The sequence below is a fragment of the Amphibalanus amphitrite genome, unplaced genomic scaffold (assembly GCF_019059575.1).
Source record: "Amphibalanus amphitrite isolate SeventyFive unplaced genomic scaffold, NRLGWU_Aamphi_draft 000464F_arrow, whole genome shotgun sequence".
In the NCBI taxonomy this organism is placed as follows: Eukaryota; Metazoa; Arthropoda; class Thecostraca; order Balanomorpha; family Balanidae; genus Amphibalanus; species Amphibalanus amphitrite.
This window is the reverse complement of record NW_024881958.1, coordinates 271,087-297,754: the sequence shown is the minus strand read 5'-3', so window position 1 is coordinate 297,754 and position 26,668 is coordinate 271,087. Positions and strand designations below refer to the sequence as shown.

At 49.0% G+C, this 26,668-nt stretch overlaps 1 protein-coding gene across 1 annotated transcript in view; it reads right to left on the bottom strand.

The window, feature by feature from the left end:
* Positions 1–1,330: 1,330 nt before the first annotated feature.
* The window catches only part of LOC122391986 (zwei Ig domain protein zig-8-like), a 42,200-nt gene continuing 16,862 nt past the window's right edge, over positions 1,331–26,668 (bottom strand). The window contains exons 3-5 of the mRNA XM_043386373.1: positions 26,304–26,514; positions 12,679–12,978; positions 1,331–2,888 (exon numbers count right to left, since the gene is read on the bottom strand). Of these exons, the coding sequence (XP_043242308.1) occupies positions 2,719–2,888; positions 12,679–12,978; positions 26,304–26,514 (681 nt within the window). The 3' untranslated portion in view covers positions 1,331–2,718. The remainder of the gene's footprint in view (positions 2,889–12,678; positions 12,979–26,303; positions 26,515–26,668) is intronic.

The following is a 26,668-nucleotide window of genomic DNA, read 5'->3' as shown; positions in this document are numbered from 1 at the left end:
CAGCGCCGCGGAAAAGCGCATTCGATAGCCCTATTAACGCCCTTTCTGAGTAATTCTCTCAGATTTCACCTAACGTCAACGGTTTTGCCTGCAGGGGGCAAAAACTGCAAAAATAGCCGATTTTTTCGGAAACAGTTTTGCGGCAATAACTTTTGACCCAAGCCTTGTACGAGCTTACTTTTACCGGCATCGTGTTCCTCTCGTCAAGACGCATCGAATGAACTATAACTTGACCTTGAAAGGTCAACTTGAAAATTTGACATCAGGTCAAGGTCATGACCTGACCGGAAAGGGTCATGTTGCATATCAGTCGATCCGTATCGTCGAGCTGAACACATCTAAGGCGTTTTCATCGCTCTAGCACGCCTCTATCAAAAGTTATTTGCGAAAAACTGTTAGATACCATTCGTGACCTAAGATGACCTCAGGGCATAAACAAGGGTCACGGACACCATTTTCATGTTCAGTGTGTCTAAACCACTTGTAATTCAGTGTTTGGGAGTGTTTATAATGTGTTTCGTCCAAAAGAGGCGCATTTCAATTTTCTCCCATTGACTTATAATGGGGAGGTCGCAAAATTGACCTGACCTTAGGTCACCGATATCAAAATTCCGAGATATACATTTTATAGATACTGTTACCCTTATCAATCGCTGAAAGTTTCAAAGCAATCGGTCACTCGGTGTAGCTATGACAGACATTGAAACTTTTTATGAGGTGAGGTCACTTCAAGTGACCTGGTGACCTGACCTTGAATGACCTTGGTCTGAAATTTTCACAACATGTGTAGAATTGATGTGTGATAAGGTGTACCAAAAACGGCGGCGCTCCGCGCCGCCGTTTTTGAGATATTCGCGAAAAACCACAAGGGGGGGTGTTCAAACACCCCCCCCCAGCAGGGCGCGGGTTAAAGCCGGAATTCGCTCAGATGTGTCATGCCTGGTGCAACTAACGTTCAATTTTTGTCGTGAAGGATAAATATCTACAGAACAAAATCTTTACTCAAACTCTAATCAAAACGCATGGGTGGATCGCCAGATTTACGTCACCCTGAAAAGCTCGTGTCACGCTTCATTAGTTGCGAATCTAGCCTTCTTTCTGGCGACTGCTTTCTTTGATCCTTCCACGATGACTGTGCGGAGTCTCTCTTTGTGGCTCTCACATCTCTTCAAGAGCACCGCCGTCGCAGGATGGAAGGGTATGTGTACATTTGTTATAGTTGGGGGATGCTGCGCCGCATAGGACCATCACAAACGGCCTCCCACCCGTGTCAGCAGCCACTCACAAGATGGGCTTGATTGTGACGACGGTCGAACGTACCAGTTCCATATTCCGCGATCACCATTTTATTGTTTTCGAGCTACTGCGAATGTTATTCAGGACGACACACGTCCACATTGTGTCGGCACCCGCCACAAGAAGTGTAACATGGCACCATGACAACTGGAATAACCGACGATCAGTTCAGGCATCGCGGGGCCTGTTCTCATGGCGCTCTCTGAAGGAACCGTTGGCATCACACCACGCATACCTACCATTAGATCCCGAATCTCCGCTCTGAACATGGAGGACCCGATATAACATGATTATTTCCATCGAACACCATGGAACCAGCTCAGCACCATATTCAGCGGTCGGGAAACAGTGTAACAACAAACTCGACCGCTTCCAAAGCCCATTATCATGATTATCTTGCTGGACAAATTTGTGACATTATTTAGCCGAAAGTTTCAGTAACGACCACCGTTTTGCTCACAATGAAACATCTTGAACATGCACGTTATAACACCAAAACCCGTTCGCAGAATTCTGTGAACAGTATTCCTTAGCCAGAACCATTGTTTTTGGACGCTTACATTAGCCCCATGAAGTCTCCTCTCCACATGATTTTTCAGAGCTAACATCTCACCGCCCTCTCACATCTTACATCTCACCTGTTTGAGTTTCACTGCGCCTGAACAGCGCGTTTTCAATTCATTTCACAGCACGTGGCCGTCCCGGACCTGCACGTGGTCGTCCCAGACCGGACAACTTTTCATTAGAGTCTCGTGTCGGCCCATCGGCTCCTGTGCGGTCTGCCGGGCGCGGGCCTTCTCACCGTCTCACCTACCCCAGCTGATAGACGACAGCGGCTATTTGGGCGCCAGTGTCCGGCGCGAGCGAGGCTTAACTGGCTCACCGGCCGCTCATTTGTCGCGACGTGCCGCGCACGGTAACTGCCGCTCTCCGAGAGTCTGGCTCACCACACGGCGGCGGGAGCACGGCCAAATACGAACAGTCGCCGACCGAGGGCGGACTCAGCCAGCCGCGGAAACGGCGCAGCAGTCCGAGTCGTCAGCGGCAGGCGGTAACGACAGGCGCGCGAGGAAAACTATCGACCGCCGACGCCCCGCTCATTTCCCCCCACAGACGCGACCGGTCAGCGACGTTACCATCGCCCCGAGTCCCTCCATCGCTGTCCGTCCTCACCAACAGAACTGGTAGTCCATCGACAGTCAGCCAGCGACACCAACAGTTGGGAGAAACCTCACCAGTCCTGCTCGGGGTCCCGCCCTGTGCACGGGCCCGTCGGCGGCCGGTCGGCGCTCCATCTCTCTCCCGGCGAGTGGCCGTCCCAGGGGTACGGCCGTCGGTAGCGGCGGCGGTGGGCTCTGGCGGCGGTCAGGAGCGCGCCGCCGCCGCCGCGGCGGACCACCGACCGATCGACGCGGCCATCCATCACGCCGGGGAGCGGGCAGCGTCCGTCGCCGGCTGTCGGACGGCCCGGGTGGCCGGTGACAGGGCGTCCAGCACCAGCAGCAGGGTCAGGCAGAGTGTCCAGAGCGGCGGCGAGCGGCGCGCCGGCCACCCGGCGCTCACACCGTCCTGCATGGCCGCGTGGTGTTCACCTGTCGACAGACAGACACACACGGAGCGTCAGAGAGCACACTGTCAGTGGTGGGACCCCGGAGTCCCTCCCCTTCCCTCCGCACGCAGTCAGTGGTCCATTACCGGCGCTGACAGCAATGATACCCGGCCGGCCACCCCAATGTCGTCTCATGGCATTGGCGCCGCCGCGCCGGCTCGCTATCACGCCACCACAGTCGCCGTCGCGGCCGGCGCGAGCCGACCCGGGTCGGCGGCGGGCGGCGAGCGACACCGATTGGCCGCGCTCGTAACGCCCAGGGCCCGTAACGCCCAAAGCTCGTAACGCCAAACGACGCAGCAGCTGGAGCGACGCCATCCCGGTGGCGCTAACCATCCTGTCATTTTCGGCTGCGGCGATATGAGACGCTGCGAGGGGCGCGACTCGGTACCATCAGGCGCCGCCGCTGATACAGCTGGCCCAAATCGCCGCCGGCGACACACTTCGGCCTCCGGGAACGTGGCATTCTTATAAGCAGCAGCGAGTGCGCCAAGTTTGGTAATTATCGCAGTTCTGGGAGCCACTATCAGTGGGCTTCCCTGTAGAATGTCGCAGTGACGGTGGCGAAGTTGGCGCGCATGTCGCTGTTACTTTTTAAGTCAGAAAATATGCAATAGAATTCACAATAAAAAATTATAGATACGAGGAAAACCTCAACGACATGCGTGTGCATATTTTTATAGCCATTCACTAGCTAAGGAGGTACATATGCTGATAGGAACTGATTAACTCTGAAAAGTAAACTTAACGTAGGCAGTACCACTGCGTAGTCGCTAATGCACAAGGTCTGACCAAATGGTTTTGAAGCACTAAACAAATTATAAATGCAGTTTTGGGTTACACTTCCAGGTCGCATCTAAAATTGCATGCTTCGCATAAGCTCACCCAACAAATTCATATTTGATGCAGTGGGGTTTTCCGTATGAGGCATCCTCACTTTGAAGTTGATGGACTTTCACATACCACCCTTCTCGAGGGTGTTCGTTCACAACGCAGCGAGCCGACAATAAAGGCAGCAGTCGGTTGAAAACTTCCCGCATATGCTTCAATCAGGCGTTGAAAAAAACTAACCTTCATCCTGTATGCCTTTGAAAACTGTACTTGCTTGCTAGTCAGCAGCCAATGCGCGGGCATAGGCCACAGGCACAGCCAGTGCATCACTGCTATGGAAGGTGGTCTTATACAAGACATTCCGTTGAGACTCGGTATATGTTCAACGCGCTACCTAGCTGTAGTTTTTTGATCCACCAAAAACCTCAGCTGATATGTCATATTCATGATAATAGCTTCAGTTGACCTATTCGATACATTTCCTCTATTTCCTGATTTTTTGCTTCACTTCACAGTTTTCCAGATCCGGCTTCGACGACCTCCATCCTGATGTTAAGCCTGATGCTAACTACTGGGCTGCAGGACGACAAATTTTAACGGTCAAACTGTTGGTTGGTGATTGTTTGTGAATTGTGTACTTTATTTTCCAACGACATGAGTGACTGGTAAAAAAAAAAAAAAAACTGGCCTAATTGTCAGCTTTGGCATTGACGGCCCGATCGGTCGTCAATGCCGACCGATCGGGCCGCGGCCGTCCCCGAGAGCAGCAAATCACACAATGGCAGCGGGACGAGGCACTCGTGACGGTGCTGCGCCGCTCCCAATGCTTTCATCACAGCCATTGTGTCGAACTTGGGCCCGTCGTAGAAAGTCGCTTACAAACGAGGTACGCTGCCGGCGATGGCGCTGACTGTCCGCCGGCCCGCGGTCAAACGGCCAACTGGCAGCTTTACAGCGCAATGCAGAGAGGAATTATCTAGGACTAACTGCCATCAAAATCCATGTTATATCCGCAAATAAAATACGTTACCAAATGGGATAATCAATGATCAATGAGATTCACACCATCAAAGTCGCATATGGAGGTCATTATACGAGATAATCCGGGAGGCTCATTGCCATCCGAAAACAGGTGAACGCTGTTTACCGACAGTCCATTTCAATCATCCCCACTAAAGAGTATCCTGGCTGCGGTTGCGTCAATGTCGGCATCGATGTGAATGTCCAATGCCCAATCGGTCCATGTAAAAACCGGTGTCAGACTCACCCATACCACTCCCAAATCCAAGCGTCTCCTGGCCATGGACAAAACTGCGCCACGCCGACCACTGTTGTCATGCAACAAGGCCATTGCCACGGGAAATCGCGATCAATGTCAATCCAATGTTTCTGATGAAAAGGCGGATCTTGTCGGAACGTCGCGCTGTTTAACCAGCGAGTGGAGCTGCTTTCAGGCTGGAGGGGGGTAGGGTGGGGGATAGGGGGTTCAGCTGATGGCCGGACATACCGACGGTCGCTCCAGACACGGGCCGCCGCCGCCCGCCAGGGACACCCGTCGCCCCATCGCTCACGGCGCGTCGATAGCATATTCCGACGCCGCCATGGAATCGTTAACCCATACTTAGCATAGACGACCGGCGCTCCGCTGAAATGTTAATATCGGAGTGCACATAACGACACGAACTGCGGCCACGACGCTAGGGCAAACTACCGTCGTTTGGAATCTCCAATGACACTACCGGCGAAGTCAGAAGGCCAATTGAAGTGCAGGCGCCACGGCATTACGACATACGACACCCACTGTGCCGCGAATAAACTGCTGGAATATGCGAGGTGAAAAGGTGTGGGGGAGGGGGAGGGGTTCGCACTTGTTACGTTACTTTGTTAGCTAACAGCAATGCTATGGACTCAGATGTATTCATATGGCAGTGCAGTAGCCACAATACCATTCCAAAGTTTGCATGCATATCACTTTTGAATTACCGCTCTGTACCATTCTGTCCTCGTCCTCTGCCTAGCTGTACCACTCTGCCTGTGGCTGACTGGCCGCTGTTCTGCCCCCAGCTGGTCTCGATGGGGCAGAAATGTCCCCAGAGGTGTCGTCAGTCGGCTCCAAAAAACACGCCCGCCGCCAATCAATTCATGCTGGGAGCGCTGCACGCCGGCGGCCGGCCGGAAGGCAGCGCTACTTCAGTAGCGGGCCGATCTCCAATGGCACATTCAGAATGGCTGATCATTCACCAACAACGACAGCGGCTCCTCGACAAATGGCGAGAGCAGCCTATACACTACACAGCTCGGTTCAAAAAGGCATATCCCCAGACATTCGGTAACAATAAATGGCGAATCATGGTGACCGTCGTTCGCTCGTATTTGAACGCTGGAAATTTTGAGGGCGGGGTCTTGAAGGGTTGTAGCAGAACAATAAATGAATAAATGAATTATTTTGTATAAAAAATTCTAGGCTACAAAAAAAGATGATTCCTTGTGACATTCGGCTAATTTGCAACAATCCACGTAATTTCTGGCCTAAATCATTTTCACACGGTATCAATACATACAGGGATGTTCACGAAAAACTGACACATTTTATTTCCGAATTACGAGAAAACACTTGCCCTCAGAACGGTGATCATGCTATGGGCAAATAGAGTGGACTTCTAAGTTTGTATTGACATATTTTGGGATCATGTCATTTTCGTTTCTAAGAAGTTACAGCGTATTTTGCAGATGACGAGTTTTTGGAGCAGTGCACGACTCAGCCCGAAACAGGAAATTATTCCCCGTTTTTGGGCACGTGCCTGGAGAATTGCAGCACCTCTCACTGCACTCGTCGGGAGGTTTGATGTCCTTTGGGCCGCTGCTACAGATCATGTCACTCACGTGACCCCACAGGAATAGTCCACGGAGTTGAGGTAGAGCGAAATGACCGGCTATGGGTGAGAGGTGATGCGCGAGACAAGTGCCCCCTCCCCCCTGTTCTCGTGTGAGACCGATGATCGCCGTTACTGTACGTAGGGTGGCCCTGACGTGCCAGAACCACCAAATGGTGTAGACGTCGACCCATTTCCGCTACAGTAGCTAACAGAAGCTGTTAAAAGATGGCACGGTACCACTCTACATACAGTGACTGCCAGCATGCGGCCATGGTTTCTGACATCAGCACTTCCAAGCCTGCCAATTTTGGCATTCCTTAGGAATTTGCCCACAATATGCCAATAGTATAAAACATAATCCATCCAAACATTAACCCGCGCCCTGCTGGGGGGGGGGGTGTTTGAACACCCCCCTTGTGGTTTTTCGCGAATATCTCAAAAACGGCGGCGCGGAGCGCCGCCGTTTTTGGTACACCTTATCATACATCAATTCTACACATGTTGTGAAAATTTCAGACCAAGGTCATTCAAGGTCAGGTCACCAGGTCACTTGAAGTGACCTCACCTCATAAAAAGTTTTAATGTCTGTCATTGCTACACCGAGTGACCGATCGCTTTGAAACTTTCAGCGATTGCTAAGAGCAATAGCATGTACAAAATGTATATCTCAGAATTTTGATATCGATGACCTAAGGTCAGGTCAATTTTGCGGCCTCCCCATTATAAGTCAATGGGAGAAAATTGAAATGCGCCTCTTTTGGACGAAAGACATTATAAACACTCCCAAACACCGAATTACAAGTGGCTTAGACACACTGAACATGAAAATGGTGTCCGTGACCCTTGTTTATGCCCTGAGGTCATCTTAGGTCACGAATTGTATCTAACAGTTTTTCGCAAATAACTTTTGATAGAGGCATGCTAGAGCCATGAAAACGCCTTAGATGTGTTCAGCTCGACGATACGGATCGACTGATATGCAACATGACCCTTTCCGGTCAGGTCATGACCTTGACCTGAGGTCAAATTTTCAAGTTGACCTTTCAAGGTCAAGTTATAGCTCATTCGATGCGTCTTGCCGAGAGGAACACGATGCCGGTAAAAGTAAGCTCGTACAGGGCTTGGGTCAAAAGTTATTGCAGAAAAACTGTTTCCGAAAAAATCGGCTATTTTTGCAGTTTTTGCCCCATGCAGGCAAAACCGTTGACGTTAGGTCAAATCTGAGAGAATTACTCAGAAAGGGCGTTAATAGGGCTATCGAATGCGCTTTTCCGCGGCGCTGTAGCTCTATTGGTTCCCGAGTTATGCGTTGGCTTCTTGGAAATTTTCGACATTCGACCTGGAAATCGGCGAAATTTTGCCTTCAATGACCTCTGGTGACCTGACCTTTGACCTGACCAAAAAATTGACCGAAGTGATTTCGTCATTATTTTTGACGCTCTTTCGAACGCCGCCTTCCGCGTATCGCTACGTGGCCCAGGAGCCGAGTTACAAGGGGGGTGTTCAAACACCCCCCCCCCCCCAGCAGGGCGTGGAAATCCAGGACCCCCAGCCGGGCGCGGGTTAATATGTCAAATTTTAGACGAATTCGTAGACTGGTTCAGTCGTGGTGGCAGATGGCAGCCGCGAGAGCTTCATTGTTTTTCCGTTAAGTTTTGTCGCCAAGTCAAATTTCCCCATTTTAACGCTTTCTTATTTATTTGGAAGCTCATGTGATGCTAACTAAAGGAGCTATGCAGATACAAAACTTTTTTCAACAGGCTTTCGAATGGCATGCAAGTCAAGTCTCCGTGAGCTCTCACATGCTCACAAAGTCGTTTTAAAATGTGTCAGTTTTTCGTGAACATCCCTGTACATTAGGGTTGTTCAAAAAAACCGAATTTTGGAAAAGTATATGGGCTCATGGCTCAGGTGGTGCGGTATTCTTTTCTGAGACCAATGATGCCCTTTTTTCTGAAAAGTATTAACTGTTAGGGGCTCCTCAAACGGCTTAAAGAGGACCATGCTACGCCCGCCGACCGGCCGGTGTCAATAAGGGCGAGAACTCGACGCCGCGCGCCGGCGGCAGCGCCTTATCGGCACCGCGCGCCACGACATCTGCCGGGCGGCCGGCTGGGCGGTGGGAAGTTATAAGTGCGTGGTCTTATTGCACACGATCGGGGTGAGCTATCCCATGTTTTCGGGGCGGAAAGTTTCAGTGCAGCATCGGTGCGTCTGCCACGGTGGTCTGTGTCGATGGTATAGAAAATAACTCAAGCAGAGCTCAGAAAAGACTGAATGATTCCGAGTAGTTGCCTTGAAACAATCCGTTTTAAGAATACAGCTGCCTTCTTAACGTACCGTATCACTTGTTAATTCTTCAAAAAACAAACTCTGAGCAATAACACACCTCTTTGCATTGCTGTTGACAATTTACGTTAGTTTTTGACGGTGGCTCGCACCCCCAATATGCTGCCGCGCAACTTTATTCCAACGGCGAAACGGCAACTTCGCGAGAATCGAAAATTCACGATATACGTACAGCAGGGGCTGGCAATGCAGTATGCACAAGGACAGAATATGGAGGAGACCCGACAGTCATCGGCCCAAGTTTGGGGGTGGCTTTGACGAGCATAGGCGTCACCAATGTCATTATTCAGATACGTTGATGTCAGATGCTGGGGCAACAGAATCGACGCCAGGTGTAGCTTAGATTAGCGGGTCGAAAGAAAACATAACATGTCTGGGAATGACAGGGTGGCCACCCTGACAGTGTGACGAAGTGAGACATGAGTAGAGACATTCGCCGGAGTACCTACTCATATAAATCAAGCGCCGTTTATCCAATCCTTCGAGCATAAGCGACGCCGGCAGTCTGGCCATGGGGCGGCCGTGCCCACCGATGCCGATCAAGACCCGAATCCAGACCCGGCATAGAACACAGCTCTGCCCTGACGTGACACATTAACCCGGTGTGTCACTCATGACGGATAGACCAATGCAGGAGCCTTGCCAGCTCCTGTTGTACCTACTTCGTTAAATTTTCGATTCTCGCTACGTTGCCGTTTCGTCGTTGGAATAGAGTTACGCGGCAGCATATTGGGGCTGCGAGCCACCGTCCAAAAGCAACTTAAATTGTCAACAGCAATGCAAAGAAGTCTGTTATTGCTCAGAGCTTGCTTTTTGAAGAATTAACAAGTGATACAGTACGTTAAGAAGGCAGCTGTATTCTTAAAACGGATTGTTTCGAGGCAACTACCCGGAATCATTCAGTCTTTTCTGAGCTCTGCTTGAGTCATTTTCTATACCATCGACAAAGACCACCGTGGCAGACGCACCGATGCTGCACTGAAAATTTCCGCCCCGAAAACATGGGATAGTTCACCCCGATCGTGTGCAATAAGACCACGCACTTATAACTTCCCACCGCCCAGCCGGCCGCCCGGCAGATGTCGTGGCGCGTGGTGCCGATAAGGCGCTGCCGCCGCCGTGCGGCGTCGAATTCTCGCCCTTATTGACACCGGCCGGTCGGCGGGCGTAACATGGTCCTCTTTAAGCCGTTTGAGCAGCGCCTAGCAGTAATACTTTTCGAAAAAAGGGGTATCATTGGACTCAGAAAAGAATACCGCACCACATGAGCCATGAGCCCATATACTTTTCCAAAATTCGGTTTTTTTGAACAACCCTACTGTACATTCAGTGCGAGTGTGCGTTGGCATTACTCGAGTAGTGATGAACGCTAAATTCTGGCAAACACAGGTGCGACAACATTTTCATTCTATAGTGATGACAGCAGCAGCTTTCATTGATGTTTTTTTTTTTTTCTCAAAATGTCAATGTATCATGCAAAAAACAAGTTACATTTTGAATTTATGATTTATGAACAAGGATGAACGCTAACTCAGCCGACATTTACGAGTCAGAGCTTATGGATTATTGATCAACAAGGCAATAACCGTGCATAAGAACTGGCGGTCAGCAAAAGGTCATTTGTCATTGTCTTTTACTGCAAACACTAGCTATGAACCGCATTGTTGACAATAAAAATCGCCAGACATTTACCTAGGCCATTTTGCGGCCTACATTTATGACAAGGCACTATTTCTTTTATCGTGCACTTAAAGGAATGCACATGCACGGAAACACGTGTTTGGAAACACTGACCACATAGTTCTTGCTAATTAGCAGTAAGTGCATGAAGTTATAGCGGGTTTGAGTGCCGCTGAGTGCCTGCCTCGAGCCTATGACCCGACCCTGAGGCCTCAGCCTTCGACCTCCCCCCGGACTGTGTGGGCGATCGCCCCCCCCCCCCCCGGGCGACGGCTAGTGGGTGACGGTCTACGACCCCTGTGTGAGGAGGGGAGGGGGTAGCCGCCGTGGTCGGATGATATGCGACACCATGCCATCAGTATTCGACGCCCGTGTTACAGCACCACTTAGGCACCACACAATGTTCTCATCAGGCGCCCGACGGCGTGCCAGCGAGCCGATCATGACTATTAAATTATTAGGTACCCGGAATCCATTACAGTAGTTGTTGCATATGTCAACAGCAAACAACAGCTGCATACGGCCAAGACTTGGCAATTACTTCACCAGTGTGGGTAGTTGTGTGGCTGCATTAGAAAATTGGATTGCGGTGCTTAGGTATGAGTCTTATGCTGTGCCTCGTGCGACATTTACGCTGGTTGACAGACATATCATGCTGCAAAACCATGTCATCATGCAATCGCATGCATATAACAGACGCTATAGACCAGTTATGTTTATATCTGAGTCATACGGACCAAAGTCGGACGTCAGGCTGAGCTCACCACAGTAACATGTAAATCGTCAGGCATACGGCCATCCGTAAAATAATCGAAACATATAGGTACAACACAAAAGAACGTTGTCTTTTACAATCCTGCAAAGCAAAAACGAATCCATCAGTACGTACGTACAAGTATGTACGTATGTATGTACGTAGTATGTATCTAGTATGTACGTACTTACAATTGATTGAAGGAATAGTTTCCTTTCAAGTAGCATGCATTATCTTGCCTAAGATGACATATAAAACACTTCCAAGCTGGCGTCATATAAATTCAACTATTTTTTATCATGTACATGCTCAAGTTAAAAATCAATTTCCAAGTGTGCCATTTCCCATCAGTTCAATCTGAACCATCGTTCTGAGCGAAGTTCGCGACTTCGACAGCCCATATTGTCTGCTCAAATAACCGATCTGTCATGCCACCGAAGCGAAATGCTTCTACGAACTGTTTTATGTGCTAGTCCCATGAGCTCATGACGACATATGCGAGATCAAATTTCGCTAAATGGAGCTTGATTGTAGGCCTCGAAATGAACTGTTCCGTCCCAGTCAGCGATAAACTGGCACGCGATAATCTTATAGACGGCGGCCTGTGCCTAGTGAGAACTCACACTTTACAACATTGCAGGGTAATGGTGCGTTAATGACAATGGGAGAGAGAGAGAGAGAGAGAGAGAGAGAGAGAGAGAGAGAGAGAGAGAGAGAGAGAGAGAGAGAGAGAGAGAGAGAGAGAGAGAGAGAGAGAGAGAGAGAGAGAGAGAGAGAGAGAGAGAGAGAGAGAGAGAGAGAGAGAGAGTGGGAGAGAGGGAGAGAGAGGGTGGGAGGGAGGGAGAGAGAGGGTGGGAGGGAGGGAGGACGGACCTTCAGTTCATGCCTGTGAGTAAGTCGTGCAAAATATTGGTGCAATAGGTCAGCGTCACAGCGCTGTCAAATAGCCTCTGAGATATCTGGCCGTTTATCTGCGAGGCGTTCGGTCAAAGGTTGTGACAAACGACTGGCATTTCACTCCGGATCTGAGCCAATATAAAACCATGGCGCCGTGCACTTTCCGGCGCCGCTTTTCAAACGAAATTGAAGTTCACAAAAGGTTCACAGAAATAGTTGTTTGTAACGCATGTATCCCACTCTCCACGACATAATCAATAATTCCGCCACCTGGTATCGACGACCCGCCGACTCCAGACCCCCTGTTACCCTCTGGCGTCCCTGGAACCCTCCGCTGACCCTCCAATGCCCGGTACCCAGCCGGGAGAACACGTTGCCCCGCTCACCATTGAGCACGTGCAGTCGGACGCTGGCCGACGGCAGGCTGCTCGGAGCGCACGTGTAGTTGCCCGAGTCGCCGAGACGGGCGCGCTCCACGTGCAGCGTCGACACCGACGTGGTGTCGTTGGACCGCTGGCTGAGCACGCGGAGCCGGGCGCCGTCGGGCACCACCCGGCCGCCGTCCTGGTACCAGAACGTGTGCGCCGGCGGCGAGACGGTGAGCGCGATCACACAGCGCACCTCCACCGTGCTGCCCGCGTTCACAAACAGGTCCTGCGAGTCGGACTCGATCGACACGCGCGGCTCTGCGGATCGTAGAGAACGGACGGTCACATTGGTGGAGACACGCGGACGGGGAACACTAGCGGAGACGCACGGACCGGGAACACTGACGAAGAAGGACGAAGGAACGGGTCACACTAGCGGAGACGGGCGGAGGGGTCACACTAGCGGAGAATTTGAGCGAACGAGCGGTCACAACTGGTGGAGGAACAGGACACAACAAACGCCGCAAAATGCAGAAAATAGGACAAACATAGGTGACTTTGTCGACGACTGATATAAATGCATCATAACGATTGCATTTGGTGCATTTCACAAATAATTACGCGCATTCTTTTGCGAAATGTTCCGGAATCAATCAGCCCTAGAACAGGGTTGTTTTCGCCAATGATCACGACTTGTGTGCTGCTCCGATTACGCTAACCTATACGACAACATGACTGGCTGAAAACAGAGTGATCGTGCTAATTACTACCGGCATGCAAATGACAAGCTGTCACGACGGCATAGGCGGCGGAACGGGGGGGGGGGGCACCGGGGCACCGTGCCCCCCCTTGAATTCTGCAAGGGGGGCACCAATAGCAAGGTGCCCCTCCTTAAATTTGATGTATTAGTACCAGGAGCAGATTCGGGAAAACTCCAAGGGAAGGGTCATGAATCGAAGTGGTGCTCCTACCTATACCCAAAATGAAAACCTCAACGGATTTCGGCCACTTAATTTTGGTGGTACCCTATTTTCAGTTTTCTATTTTCTTTATTTTTGGTTAGTCGTGTGATGACTGGTGCCTCTGCTAGGCCGCTGGTGCCCCTGGAAAGATTGTGGTACCTACCTACCCTGCCCCTTGACAAGCCCACGGCATGGGCCCTGGGTGCCATGGGTCCTAACAGGCCCGTGGTGCCCCTGACAGGCCTGTGGTGTCCTTGCTAGGCCTGTGGTGTCCCTGGGCCTTGGCAGGTCTGTGGTGCCCCTGGCGAGCCTGTGGTGCCCCTGTTAGAACGCAGGTGCCCTTAACAGGTTTGTGGTGCCCCTGACAATCCTAAAGTGCCAACGACAGGCTTGTGGTGCCCTTGACAGGCCCATGGTGCCCTTGCGAGGCTGGTGGTTCCCCTGCGAAGCCGATAGTACCCCTGGCAGGCCTCTGGTGCCCCTGGCAGGTCTGTGGTGCCCCTGGAAGACCTGTAGTGCTTTTGCTAGGCCGATGGTGCTCCTGACAGGCCTGTGGTGCCACTGACAGGCCCGTGGTGTCCCTGCTAGGCCTGTGGTACCCCTGGCGGGCCTGTGGTGCCCCTGTCGGCTGTCAGGCCTGTGGTGCTCCTGGCAGGCATGTGGTGACCCCAGGCCCAAAGTCATGACCCATGTGACCTCCCCCCTGGGATTCGCCACTGATTAGTACTGCAATGGCTTCTTGGTAATTTGATACATGTAGGATTAACCCTCGCCAGGCGAGGGCCTTTTCCATAACACGGACGGCGAGGGGGGAGGGTTGGTACGACCCCCCTCGCGATTGGCTCCTATGACACTTAGAAACGACAAATTTACAGGGTAGGTGGGTCCATGGGAGATCTCGCCCCTAGGAAAGTTTGGTGACTCTAAGTCAATATTTAGGGGGTTTTGGGGGTATGAATGCAAAAATTTTGCTTAACCCGCGCCCTGCTGGGGGGGGGGGTGTTTGAACACCCCCCCCCTTGTGGTTTTTCGCGAATATCTCAAAAACGGCGGCGCGGAGCGCCGCCGTTTTTGGTACACCTTATCATACATCAATTCTACACATGTTGTGAAAATTTCAGACCAAGGTCATTCAAGGTCAGGTCACCAGGTCACTTGAAGTGACCTCACCTCATAAAAAGTTTCAATGTCTGTCATAGCTACACCGAGTGACCGATCGCTTTGAAACTTTCAGCGATTGCTAAGAGCAATAGCATGTACAAAATGTATATCTCAGAATTTTGACATCGATGACCTAAGGTCAGGTCAATTTTGCGACCTCCCCATTATAAGTCAATGGGAGAAAATTGAAATGCGCCTCTTTTGGACGAAAGACATTATAAACACTCCCAAACACTGAATTACAAGTGGTTTAGACACACTGAACATGAAAATGGTATCCGTGACCCCTGTTTATGCCCTGAGGTCATCTTAGGTCACGAATGGTATCTAACAGTTTTTCGCAAATAACTTTTGATAGAGGCATGCTAGAGCGATGAAAACGCCTTAGATGTGTTCAGCTCGACGATACGGATCGACTGATATGCAACATGACCCTATCCGGTCAGGTCATGACCTTGACCTGAGGTCAAATTTTCAAGTTGACCTTTCAAGGTCAAGTTATAGTTCATTCGATGCGTCTTGACGAGAGGAACACGATGCCGGTACAAGTAAGCTCGTACAAGGCTTGGATCAAAAGTTATTGCAGAAAAACTGTTTCCGAAAAAATCGGCTATTTTTGCAGTTTTTGCCCCCTGCAGGCAAAACCGTTGACGTTAGGTCAAATCTGAGAGAATTACTCAGAAAGGGCGTTAATAGGGCTATCGAATGCGCTTTTCCGCGGCGCTGTAGCTCTATTGGTTCCCGAGTTATGCGTTGGCTTCTTGGAAATTGTCGACCTTCGACCTGGAAATCGGCGAAATTTTGCCTTCAATGACCTCTGGTGACCTGACCTTTGACCTGACCAAAAAATTGACCGAAGTGATTTCCTCATTATTTTTGACGCTCTTTCGAACGCCGCCTTCCGCGTATCGCTACGTGGCCCAGGAGCCGAGTTAGAAGGGGGGGGTGTTCAAACACCCCCCCCCCCCAGCAGGGCGTGGAAATCCAGGACCCCCAGCAGGGCGCGGGTTAAACATGTTAAAAAATTTTCGCTTATAACTTTTTACCTAGCAAAGATAGAGCAAAAATAAAAGCACCAGTGAACTCAGGACGTCAGTGCGCATCGAATGGTGTACTTTGTTACCAATTTTAGTGAACTTTGGAATTCAGTTGCCGCTAAGCTAGTCCAATTTTCCCCTGATATGATTATATATGTTGTTGTTGAGCTGGGACGGATTCATTTGGCAAAATATTGTTCAAACACCAGCTTTAAGTTTTTATTGGTAGCTTTCGGAAGCGTTACAGCTTCCTTCGTCAGCCTTGGATAGAATTCTTAAAAAGACAGATAAACACGTAAATACAAAACAATTCAAAATTCAAAAAACGCCACTTAAACTCAAAGTGGCGCAGATATTCGAGAAAAGCTCGTTTCGTAATTCGTAGCGTTCCACTTCGTTGGCGAATTCGCGTACATGAGTAAGCACAATAAACAAAAATACACCGCACGAACATTGAACTATCATTTAGTCGCCTAGCCGAGCACACGATACACATCTGCCACCATGACACCAGGTTTCACATTCAGCACATTTCCTCTCGCCTTGTCGATAAAAATACCCTCTTTGATTTTTCGTTTCCTCCAGTCAGACTCGTAAGCTAAGACTTTCACATCTCCCCAAGCGACACAGTGGCCCGTTTCTATAACATGTTTGGCTAGTCCTGAATGATTCTCGTCCAAGTTGCGTATCGCCCTCTTGTGCTCTGTTTCTCTCGCTTTAATACTACGACACGTTTCTCCTATGTAAATTTTTCCACACGCACACACATATTGGTAGACCACGCCCGTCCTGTGACACATGTCCCTCTTGTCCTTGGGGTGCACCAGAAAGCTTTTCAAATTCCTCTCTGGCCTGGTAGCAACCCGGGCAAACGGTTTGACCGCGCGTGTAACTCTCTCCGTGACCCCCTTCACGTAAGGTAGAACAACTAAAGGCTTGTCCGTCTGCTCCTCTCTGACCCCAGTCCTCTTTGGTCTGGCTAGTTTCCTGCGAGTGGCCTGAATGAAATGTTTTGGATAGTTGTTAGCCTTAAGTGCCTTATCTATGTGACCCGACTCAGCCTCCCTACTCTCCTGACATGATACGAAAGTTTCGCCCCTCTGTACCAATGACCGAATCACCGACTCCTTGTGCTGTTTACTGTGATGTGAGTTAAAATTTAGGTAGCTATCTGTGTGTGTTGTTTTCCTGTATACTCCTGTCATCACCGTCCCGTCCTCCCCCCTCCTCACCTCTACGTCCAAAAATGGAAGAATGCCGTCCTTCTCCCTCTCCACCGTGAAAGCCACCCCTGCCGCCTGACTGTTTAGGTGCTCGTGAAGGCTCTCCACCAAGTCCCCTTTCATCACTACAAAAGTGTCATCCACGTAGCGTCGCCAGACCTTAACTGGATGGGCAAAAGACTCCAGAGCTCTCTGTTCCAGCTCTTCCATAAAGAGATTGGCTACTACAACACTAACCGGACTACCCATCGCTGTGCCCCTTTTTTGTTTGTAAAAAGCGCCGTTTACCTGAAAGTACGTCGTATCCAGGCATAGACGAAGTAGCATGACTATATCATCGACATCCATGGCAGTACCTGCCAGAACATCACTGTCGCCCTTCTCTTCCTCAGCCTGTAGCCTTTTTTTGGCCACATCACAAGCTACCTCAGTTGGAACCGAGGTGAAAAGAGAAGTGACGTCGAATGACACCATGTTTTCATCTTCGTCCAAGTTTAGAGACTGCGCAAATTGAACAAACTCCTTCGAATCTTTCACGTGGGAGTCGGTCTTCCCTACTAGTGGGGCTAGAATACGGGATAGGTGCTTCGCTATAGGGTAGGCAGACGAGAGGCGCGCTTTAAATGATCTCAGGGACCGGGATGATATAATGATTTTGCCTAGCGATAAAGGTAGATCAGTGTGTGTCATGAGTACGGATCAATATCGATCAAAGATCAATGACCTGGTGTCAGATGTGGACACCTATGAACAGTTACCTAAGGATCCTACGCCTTCTTATACTCGTAAAGTAAGAGATGCCCTGAAATCTGTAGAAAGGAAGGGTCACTTGTCCAGGAAGGAGTACTTACAGCTATATCCGTCTGACCCTCAGGCACCGCTCTTCTATGGTTTGCCAAAAGTCCACAAGCCGGGGGTTCCTATGAGACCTATAGTCTCCACGATCGGGTCAGTAACCTACCCTATAGCGAAGCACCTATCCCGTATTCTAGCCCCACTAGTAGGGAAGACCGACTCCCACGTGAAAGATTCGAAGGAGTTTGTTCAATTTGCGCAGTCTCTAAACTTGGACGAAGATGAAAACATGGTGTCATTCGACGTCACTTCTCTTTTCACCTCGGTTCCAACTGAGGTAGCTTGTGATGTGGCCAAAAAAAGGCTACAGGCTGAGGAAGAGAAGGGCGACAGTGATGTTCTGGCAGGTACTGCCATGGATGTCGATGATATAGTCATGCTACTTCGTCTATGCCTGGATACGACGTACTTTCAGGTAAACGGCGCTTTTTACAAACAAAAAAGGGGCACAGCGATGGGTAGTCCGGTTAGTGTTGTAGTAGCCAATCTCTTTATGGAAGAGCTGGAACAGAGAGCTCTGGAGTCTTTTGCCCATCCAGTTAAGGTCTGGCGACGCTACGTGGATGACACTTTTGTAGTGATGAAAGGGGACTTGGTGGAGAGCCTTCACGAGCACCTAAACAGTCAGGCGGCAGGGGTGGCTTTCACGGTGGAGAGGGAGAAGGACGGCATTCTTCCATTTTTGGACGTAGAGGTGAGGAGGGGGGAGGACGGGACGGTGATGACAGGAGTATACAGGAAAACAACACACACAGATAGCTACCTAAATTTTAACCCGCGCGGGGCTGGGGTCTCCAGCCGAACGCGCGGGGCTGGGGGGGGGTAAATTTTACCCCCCTGTTATCTCCCGAACTAATGGTCCGATTTGGAAAATTCAAGCGCCAATCGAAAGCTCTCATCACGAACTACTAAAAACATGTACTTAATTTAAAGTTTGAGGTCAAGGTCAAGGTCAGGTCAAGGGTACAAATTGCAAGTTTCTACAGTATCGGCCTTGCACCGTAGTTGCCGAAGAATGGAGTCATGGACTGAGACTGATCGCCCAAAACGTGTTCTTAGGCTACCAAGACAATATTCGTTGCATACAATATCATTCAGAGGTCAAGGTCAAGGTCAGGTCAGGTCAGGTCAGGTCACCAAAAAAACAAAATATAGAAAAGGGCATGTGCGACATATGTTTTAAGGGTCATTTTACTCATAGAATTCAATAGGCACACTCAATAAGTGATATGGACCACCTCTGGATGAATTTCAGGTCGAGGTCAGGTCAAGGTCAGGTCAAGTGAGGTCAAATTTTGAAGTTGGTTGTTAAGGCCTAAAAAGGTGTCTATCTGATGCAGTTTTTCACGGCGAATCGAATGGTGCTATTTTTGTTTCCGTACGAGGTCTAGAACTTTCAAAAAAGTCATTTTTCAAAAATTTTGTGTGTCGTGACGTCATAAAATTTTGAATAACTCCCACATTTTTGAACCGATTCTTCTAAAATTTGGTATGTAGGTGCACATAGACCACTTCTCTGACATATATTCCGGTTTTTTCGATAGACTCAAAATTTTGGATTTTATAATGATTTTCCCAAAAAAATCAGTTTTTTGAAAAAATTTAGGCCAAAATCCAAAATTTTCAAAAAACCGAGATAGCCATTTGATAGACAAAGTAAAATTACGTATAACCTTTTTTGTTACGTCTTGATTCCTTTAAAAATGAAGAAGTTAGCGGCGTTTGAACTTTTGCCGTTTTTGAGGCGAAAATGGCGAACATGACGTCACTAAAACGTCAATTTCTCAAAAATTTTCCGACAGATTTCGCTCAAATTTTCAGGGAACGTGTCAAATTGATGTAAGAAAAGGTACTGAAAGTTTGGCGGCGCTGCGCGCCGCCGTTTTTGAGATATCGCAAAAATTCGCGAGGGGGGGGGGGGGTAAAATTTACCCCCCCCCCCAGCCCCGCGCGGGTTAACTCACATCACAGTAAACAGCACAAGGAGTCGGTGATTCGGTCATTGGTACAGAGGGGCGAAACTTTCGTATCATGTCAGGAGAGTAGGGAGGCTGAGTCGGGTCACATAGATAAGGCACTTAAGGCTAACAACTATCCAAAACATTTCATTCAGGCCACTCGCAGGAAACTAGCCAGACCAAAGAGGACTGGGGTCAGAGAGGAGCAGACGGACAAGCCTTTAGTTGTTCTACCTTACGTGAAGGGGGTCACGGAGAGAGTTACACGCGCGGTCAAACCGTTTGCCCGGGTTGCTACCAGGCCAGAGAGGAATTTGAAAAGCTTTCTGGTGCACCCCAAGGACAAGAGGGACATGTGTCACAGGACGGGCGTGGTCTACCAATATGTGTGTGCGTGTGGAAAAATTTACATAGGAGAAACGTGTCGTAGTATTAAAGCGAGAGAAACAGAGCACAAGAGGGCGATACGCAACTTGGACGAGAATCATTCAGGACTAGCCAAACATGTTATAGAAACGGGCCACTGTGTCGCTTGGGGAGATGTGAAAGTCTTAGCTTACGAGTCTGACTGGAGGAAACGAAAAATCAAAGAGGGTATTTTTATCGACAAGGCGAGAGGAAATGTGCTGAATGTGAAACCTGGTGTCATGGTGGCAGATGTGTATCGTGTGCTCGGCTAGGCGACTAAATGATAGTTCAATGTTCGTGCGGTGTATTTTTGTTTATTGTGCTTACTCATGTACGCGAATTCGCCAACGAAGTGGAACGCTACGAATTACGAAACGAGCTTTTCTCGAATATCTGCGCCACTTTGAGTTTAAGTGGCGTTTTTTGAATTTTGAATTGTTTTGTATTTACGTGTTTATCTGTCTTTTTAAGAATTCTATCCAAGGCTGACGAAGGAAGCTGTAACGCTTCCGAAAGCTACCAATAAAAACTTAAAGCTGGTGTTTGAACAATATTTTGCCAAATTTTCCCCTGACCTTGTACCGGTTTTTGTGACCTGGTGACCTGACCTGAAATGACTGGGACTTTAAATTTTCAGGAAAGGTGCGAAAATGTTGCCCCAGAAGGTATGCCAAATTTGGCGGTGCTACGCGCCGCCGTTTTTACGTTATTTGCGAAAAACTTTGGGGGGGTTGCATCAACCCCCCTCGTCGGGCGAGGGTTAATGGAATTTATCAAACGAGAATAAGAAAGAGACAAACACATAGGTACTTGAGGATCAGCTTCAAGTTAACCACACATACGGGAGTGTTCTGCCATTTTCGTTTAGTAAAAAGAAAAAGAAAAAAAAACATCGTGTCAGGGCTGTGACGAAAAATAAGTGGCCTAAATCCGATGAGAAAACAGGATTTGGGGGTACCCTAGGTTTGGCTCCTTGAGCTGGTGCCCCCCCTTGTCTCAAATCGTTCCGCCGCCTATGCACGACGGCACACGCTGAATGATTATCCATCAACAGAATCGTGGGTGAACTGTAGCCACCCCGATTGCAGAACACGAGTTTGGTTCAGTTTGGCTGTTAGTTTGGTGGTGTGTGATGTGTACATTTTTTTCTTATTTTTCGATAGGCGTTATCACAAGTGTATTCGCGGCCATTGGGGCGACGTAAGAAAAAAGAAAACAACTGGCCCCAAGAACTTTAAATTATCAGTTAGCATGCACCTTTTCCTTGATATGTAGAGAATTTACCATTAATTGTTAGAGAAAATTGCATTTAAAATCTTCCATTTATGCTTTTTTCATCATTCGCACAGTATGTTCTTTTACTAAGCTAGAAACACTAATTAGAAATAGTTCCCGCATCATCAAGAACAATAGGGAAGGCTTGAAGTGAATACAATAATCTAAACGGTTTTGTAATCCATGTGAAGACACTTCTAAAATTGCCTGTAGAAACATTAAAGGCAAAAGTTCAACTTTTTCACAAGACGGATGGCTATAAACCTATTCAACGTGTGACAACTCAGCCGGTATATCGTCGCCCACAGCCCAGCTTTCCCTAGTGACCGATAGAGGCGCTGCTATCGATGTCCGCCCGTGCCGCCTAACGTAGCAAAAACGGCCTTATGGTGGCCGTGGAGGCTAGCTAAGGGTATCAACCGTATCAACCTTCGTATACCTAAACCCTAACAATTGGTACCAAGCAATATGAGAAAAGCTTCACTAACACACAATTTGCGGATCTTGGACGACCTTTGATGTGGCCTTTGACGTCATGTATTGGTCTAGAAACCAAACCCACAATTTGGCATCGATTGATCATCGTGGCACGAGGCACACTCGTCATTTGTTGCGTGACATAATACGGTAATGGGCCTTCTCCGTGTGGAGGCAGCGGGCCGGAGAAACAAGTCTTTCTCCCGTTGATCCGCTGCACGAATACCAAAACACCAGCACAACACAGCTCCACTGCGCCTCCGCAGGCAATCCAAGCGACACGCCTTGGTGGTTCACTAATGTTTTATTTATAATGTGCTTAACGGATCGATCATGTTCCAGGGACGGTGAGTCCCCTTTGCTGCTGGACCTGTGCAAAATTAGACATTGAAATGCACTCGCACAATGTCTGAGCCCTAACTGCGCGGGCCAGTGAGTTTGCCTGATACGAGTGCAGGCCATGGGGGCCTTTGAATTCACTTGGCACTAAAATGATGGTACTATTGCATATGCATTCCATCATTGAGCAGTCTGGTCTTGGAAGCGAGAGCTGTTCTAAGCTAAAGGAACGTTTTTGCGCCTCGGCAACCAATCATTGACCCATCTCCGGTGACCCGAAGCGCGCTTTTCCCAAGGCACTGCTGGACAATCAGATTAATGAATAGCCCTAATCAGTAAATGTTTGTATTGGCTGGCTGCAGCTGTGTCCTGATCCGGGTGAGTGCCGGCCTCTGTAGGCCCCGGTACTGACGCCAGGCTGTGACCAGTGTGTGACGGCGGTACGGCTACCGGTCTCTGAGAGACTATATGTACATAGTATCTGGCCAATCTTCGAAAAGTTTCTGACACTGACTAGTCTTTGATAAGTCTCTGACCAGTCTCCATACAGTCTCTGATCTCTGACCAGTCTCCATACAGTCTCTGATCACTGACCAGTCTCAGACCAATATCGGATAAGTCTCTAACCAGTCTCTGACCAGTCTCTGACCAGTCTCCGACTACTGACCAGTTTTTGACCAGTCGCTAAAGCCCTTGGTACGGACGCCGCGATAGTGAACAAGTCACTGAAGGACATAACAGGACGGGAAACTGTCACAGAAACAATGAGGAAAGGTTATGGTGCCTTTTACAAAGGTGAGGATTGCGTAACTTTGTATACGACGTAACGAAAAATTATCCAAGCTGGAACGACTGCTTAGATTTGGGAAATGTCCCAAGTAGCGACAATCCCTTGACTCACACAGAGTAAATAAGTTATGTTGGAACATACACGATTCGAGAAATGGTCATTGTAATCCAAATCAAACTGATCCACTATTACAGAGTGCCTCGGTGGCACCGTCAACGCAAATTATACTCCCGTTACTCACTACGTAAACCTCAAAACTGAATCAATGTCTTCTAAATACAAAAATCCCCTGCGATGAGATTAGACATCTTTCGCCGGCCCTGTTGCGTTACTCGACATACGTGTGCGTAATTTTAGTGGTGATATATCACCATCAAACCACTATTTATCTTCGAAATGGACGAAAGCTGAGAGGATATTATTCATTCGCTTTCTTCGCCTCGCAGATATTTGCCATTTGGAGCTAACGGGTGCTCCACGCTCGTAGCAGCACACCCCGGAAGTCATCTAACCCAACAATAAGCTTTGCATCATCATTTAGTAACAGCAACCAGACCAAAAAACTCTTTTATGGGCGCAGGCTTGAAGTGAAGTGTTCGTGGAAAGCATATGCAAACAATTCTGATATTTTCTATTTTTATATTCATCACAGAAAGGGTTTGACAAATTTGAGACAGAAAACCTAAACAAAGCCCCAACCGGCTGTGTGTCTGTGTGTGCCAAAGATGTCGACTGCCGTCGCCGTTAATCCAGGCCGCTGGGCACTGTGACGATATAGTGCCACATTACCGCTGCCACGCCACTATATATTACCACCTGGTTACACAGCAAGTGGGCACCAACTGTGCTATTCCACAATGACTAATTGATGTCCGCAGCAAAGGTATGTGTGATGGATTTGTGAACATTCATTTTGCGCGAGGAACTGTGACGATTCATGTACTGAGGTTAAAGTGGTAGCGCGGAGTGCCCTGTCCCCAATACTTCATGGCTGTGCAGAATGGTGCCTAGATAGATTGTCACGACATAGTTTCTAAAAGTGGTATGCTCTACACAAAAGGAAGACAATTACTAGAGCTAGGAAGACAAATGAAACACTTTCTCAGGAAAACACAGGAAAGAAAAGAAAAAATGGCAAATGTTTGAAACATAGGACTGCCCGGATCATTTGTGTTTTCCCGGCTGCGCATGCATTCAAAATCCATCGCCGCGTAAAACATTTAATCACCCAGACGCTGGGTCCCTCTGAACCATCCACCAGGCGCCGAAATTAAAGCGTCACATGACTTTGAATTCTCAAACTGTTGATATCCGAGAAGTTTCAGGTGAAAGACCGCGAATCATGAAATTTTTGGGCCCTCGAGGGACGTATCTGCTATCTCAAACATATTTTCTCATGTAAGGTGAAATGTCCTTTGAGAAGCGATGGTAAAAATAAGTGCACGATATTTGGCAAACATCGAACTTTCATGCTTTAACCCTCGCCCGTAAACGACGATCTGCCACCTTCGCCCATGCAGGGGGGGGGGGGGTTGGTGCGACCCCCCCCCCTTGGCGTTTGGAAACGGAGCGTCGTAGAGCTTAGCGGAAAAGACCAACGGATTGCTCTCGCCGAGATCTCGCGATTGGTGGTATATTTTTTGGTCCTAGGTCAACATTTGACCTACTTTTGACCGGTCAAAGGTCAAATTTTCGGAAAAATAGACTTTTTTCAACTTTCCGCGGCGATTGCGGCAAAACGGTGGGAGATATCGACTTGAAACCTTCACTATCGTGTTCCTTGATCAATTCTCTATCGTTTGGTATGTATTTCGTTTCCCTAGCTCTAAAAATTGGGCGTTGGGAGCGCCGGAAGTCGGCAAGGTCACAGTCGGCGGCAGAAATTCGAAAAATCAAAATTTAATTTTTTAAATCTGATTGTATTTTTGGATTTGGAAGGTCCATTTGCTCCCTATAGAAGCTAATATTGCTGCATATTCCCATTGAGGTGACAAGAATTAGCAAAATAGTGGTTCGGGGCGCTTTTCAAAAATAGTACCGGACGCTGTTCCTCTTGTGACGTCATAGCTCCGTGACCTGACCTGACCCGGTCAAGTTTCTTATACCATATGATAGCCAATACTTGCCCCAACATGCATGGGAAGTTTCATCACGATCCATCAACCGATGTCCGTACCACCGGCAGGAAACCTCGGGCGTTGGCACTTAGTTTGTGAAAATCCGGCCGGAGGCTGTTCCCTTTGTGACGTCATAACTCCGTGACCTGACATGACCCGGTCAATTTTTTTTCATCAAAAGATGCGCAAGGTTTGCCCCATAAGGTACCCAAAATTTGGCGGCGCTGCGCGCCGCCGTTTTTGCACTATTTCCGAAAAACCTCAGGGGGGGGGTTGCACCAACCCCCCCCTACATGGGCGAGGGTTAAAATGATTTATTTAGCCTCATGCTCAGAAAATAAATGATGGGTCTGCTCGGTATTACGATGACCGCGCCGCGAGCTTAGCCCTGATGTACGATCGGGCGCCAGGCCGGGCGCTCGCTGCAGCCTACAAAAGATGACAGAATGACTTCCGCATGGCCTGCCGTCCATTGTTGAGAAGACGCATAACGCTTACACAAAACATAATGATTACATTGAAATATGCTGCGTTCGACACTATCTTTCGTTTTTTTTTATAGGGGGGGGGGGCTGTTAGCGTTGGTGCTGACACGTTTTCCCTAAAAATCCGTTTACCGTTTATCATACCTACATACAGCAGAAAGAAATAATATGCGCCGCGTAAGTCGGGCATGTGAAACCAACACGTTTTGATCAGCATCATTATCAGTGCTCGCTCAGCTGCGATGGTAGGTACTAGAAAACTGGAAACGCGTTGATGAAAACATGGGGCTGCTACAAAGAGCGGCTAGCGGACCAAGAAACTTCTTGAAAGTCCGGTCTGAATAATTTTATTCAGTGACACGTATGCTTATGACGGGAGCCAGACTAACTTTCTGACGACTGCACATTTAACGTAACTCCTATTAGGAGTTGGCAAAAACAAGGTCAGCGATGACGAAAACAAGACCTGGAAACCGAAAACCCCGTAAAACTGTTTTCAATCGCGGCCGCCGCTAGTGTTTACTAGCCTCCCACACAACTTCTCTGCAGAACTCACCGACCACGCTGAGCCGAATGGTGCGCCATATTTTCGGCTCGGTGCTAACTTGGCACTCGTAGAGTCCGGCGTCGCGCGGCCGCACGTACTGAATCTGCAGCGTCCACTCGTCCGAGTCCTCCGGATGCAGACACTGGAAGCGCGCGTCCGCGATGAACGTGTACCGGTCCACAGTGATGATGTGGGAGTCGCTGTTACGCACCCACGAGACCTGCCCGAGGGGGAGGGGAAGGGCGGCACAGCGTGATCAATGGTCATACACGTAATAGAGCAGTCGGTGAGGCCAGTCCTGGCTGAGCTGTTATGGCGACGAAAAGAGCATTGCGGTGTCATGGTGCAATAGAGCCCCCAAAATAGGCATCCAT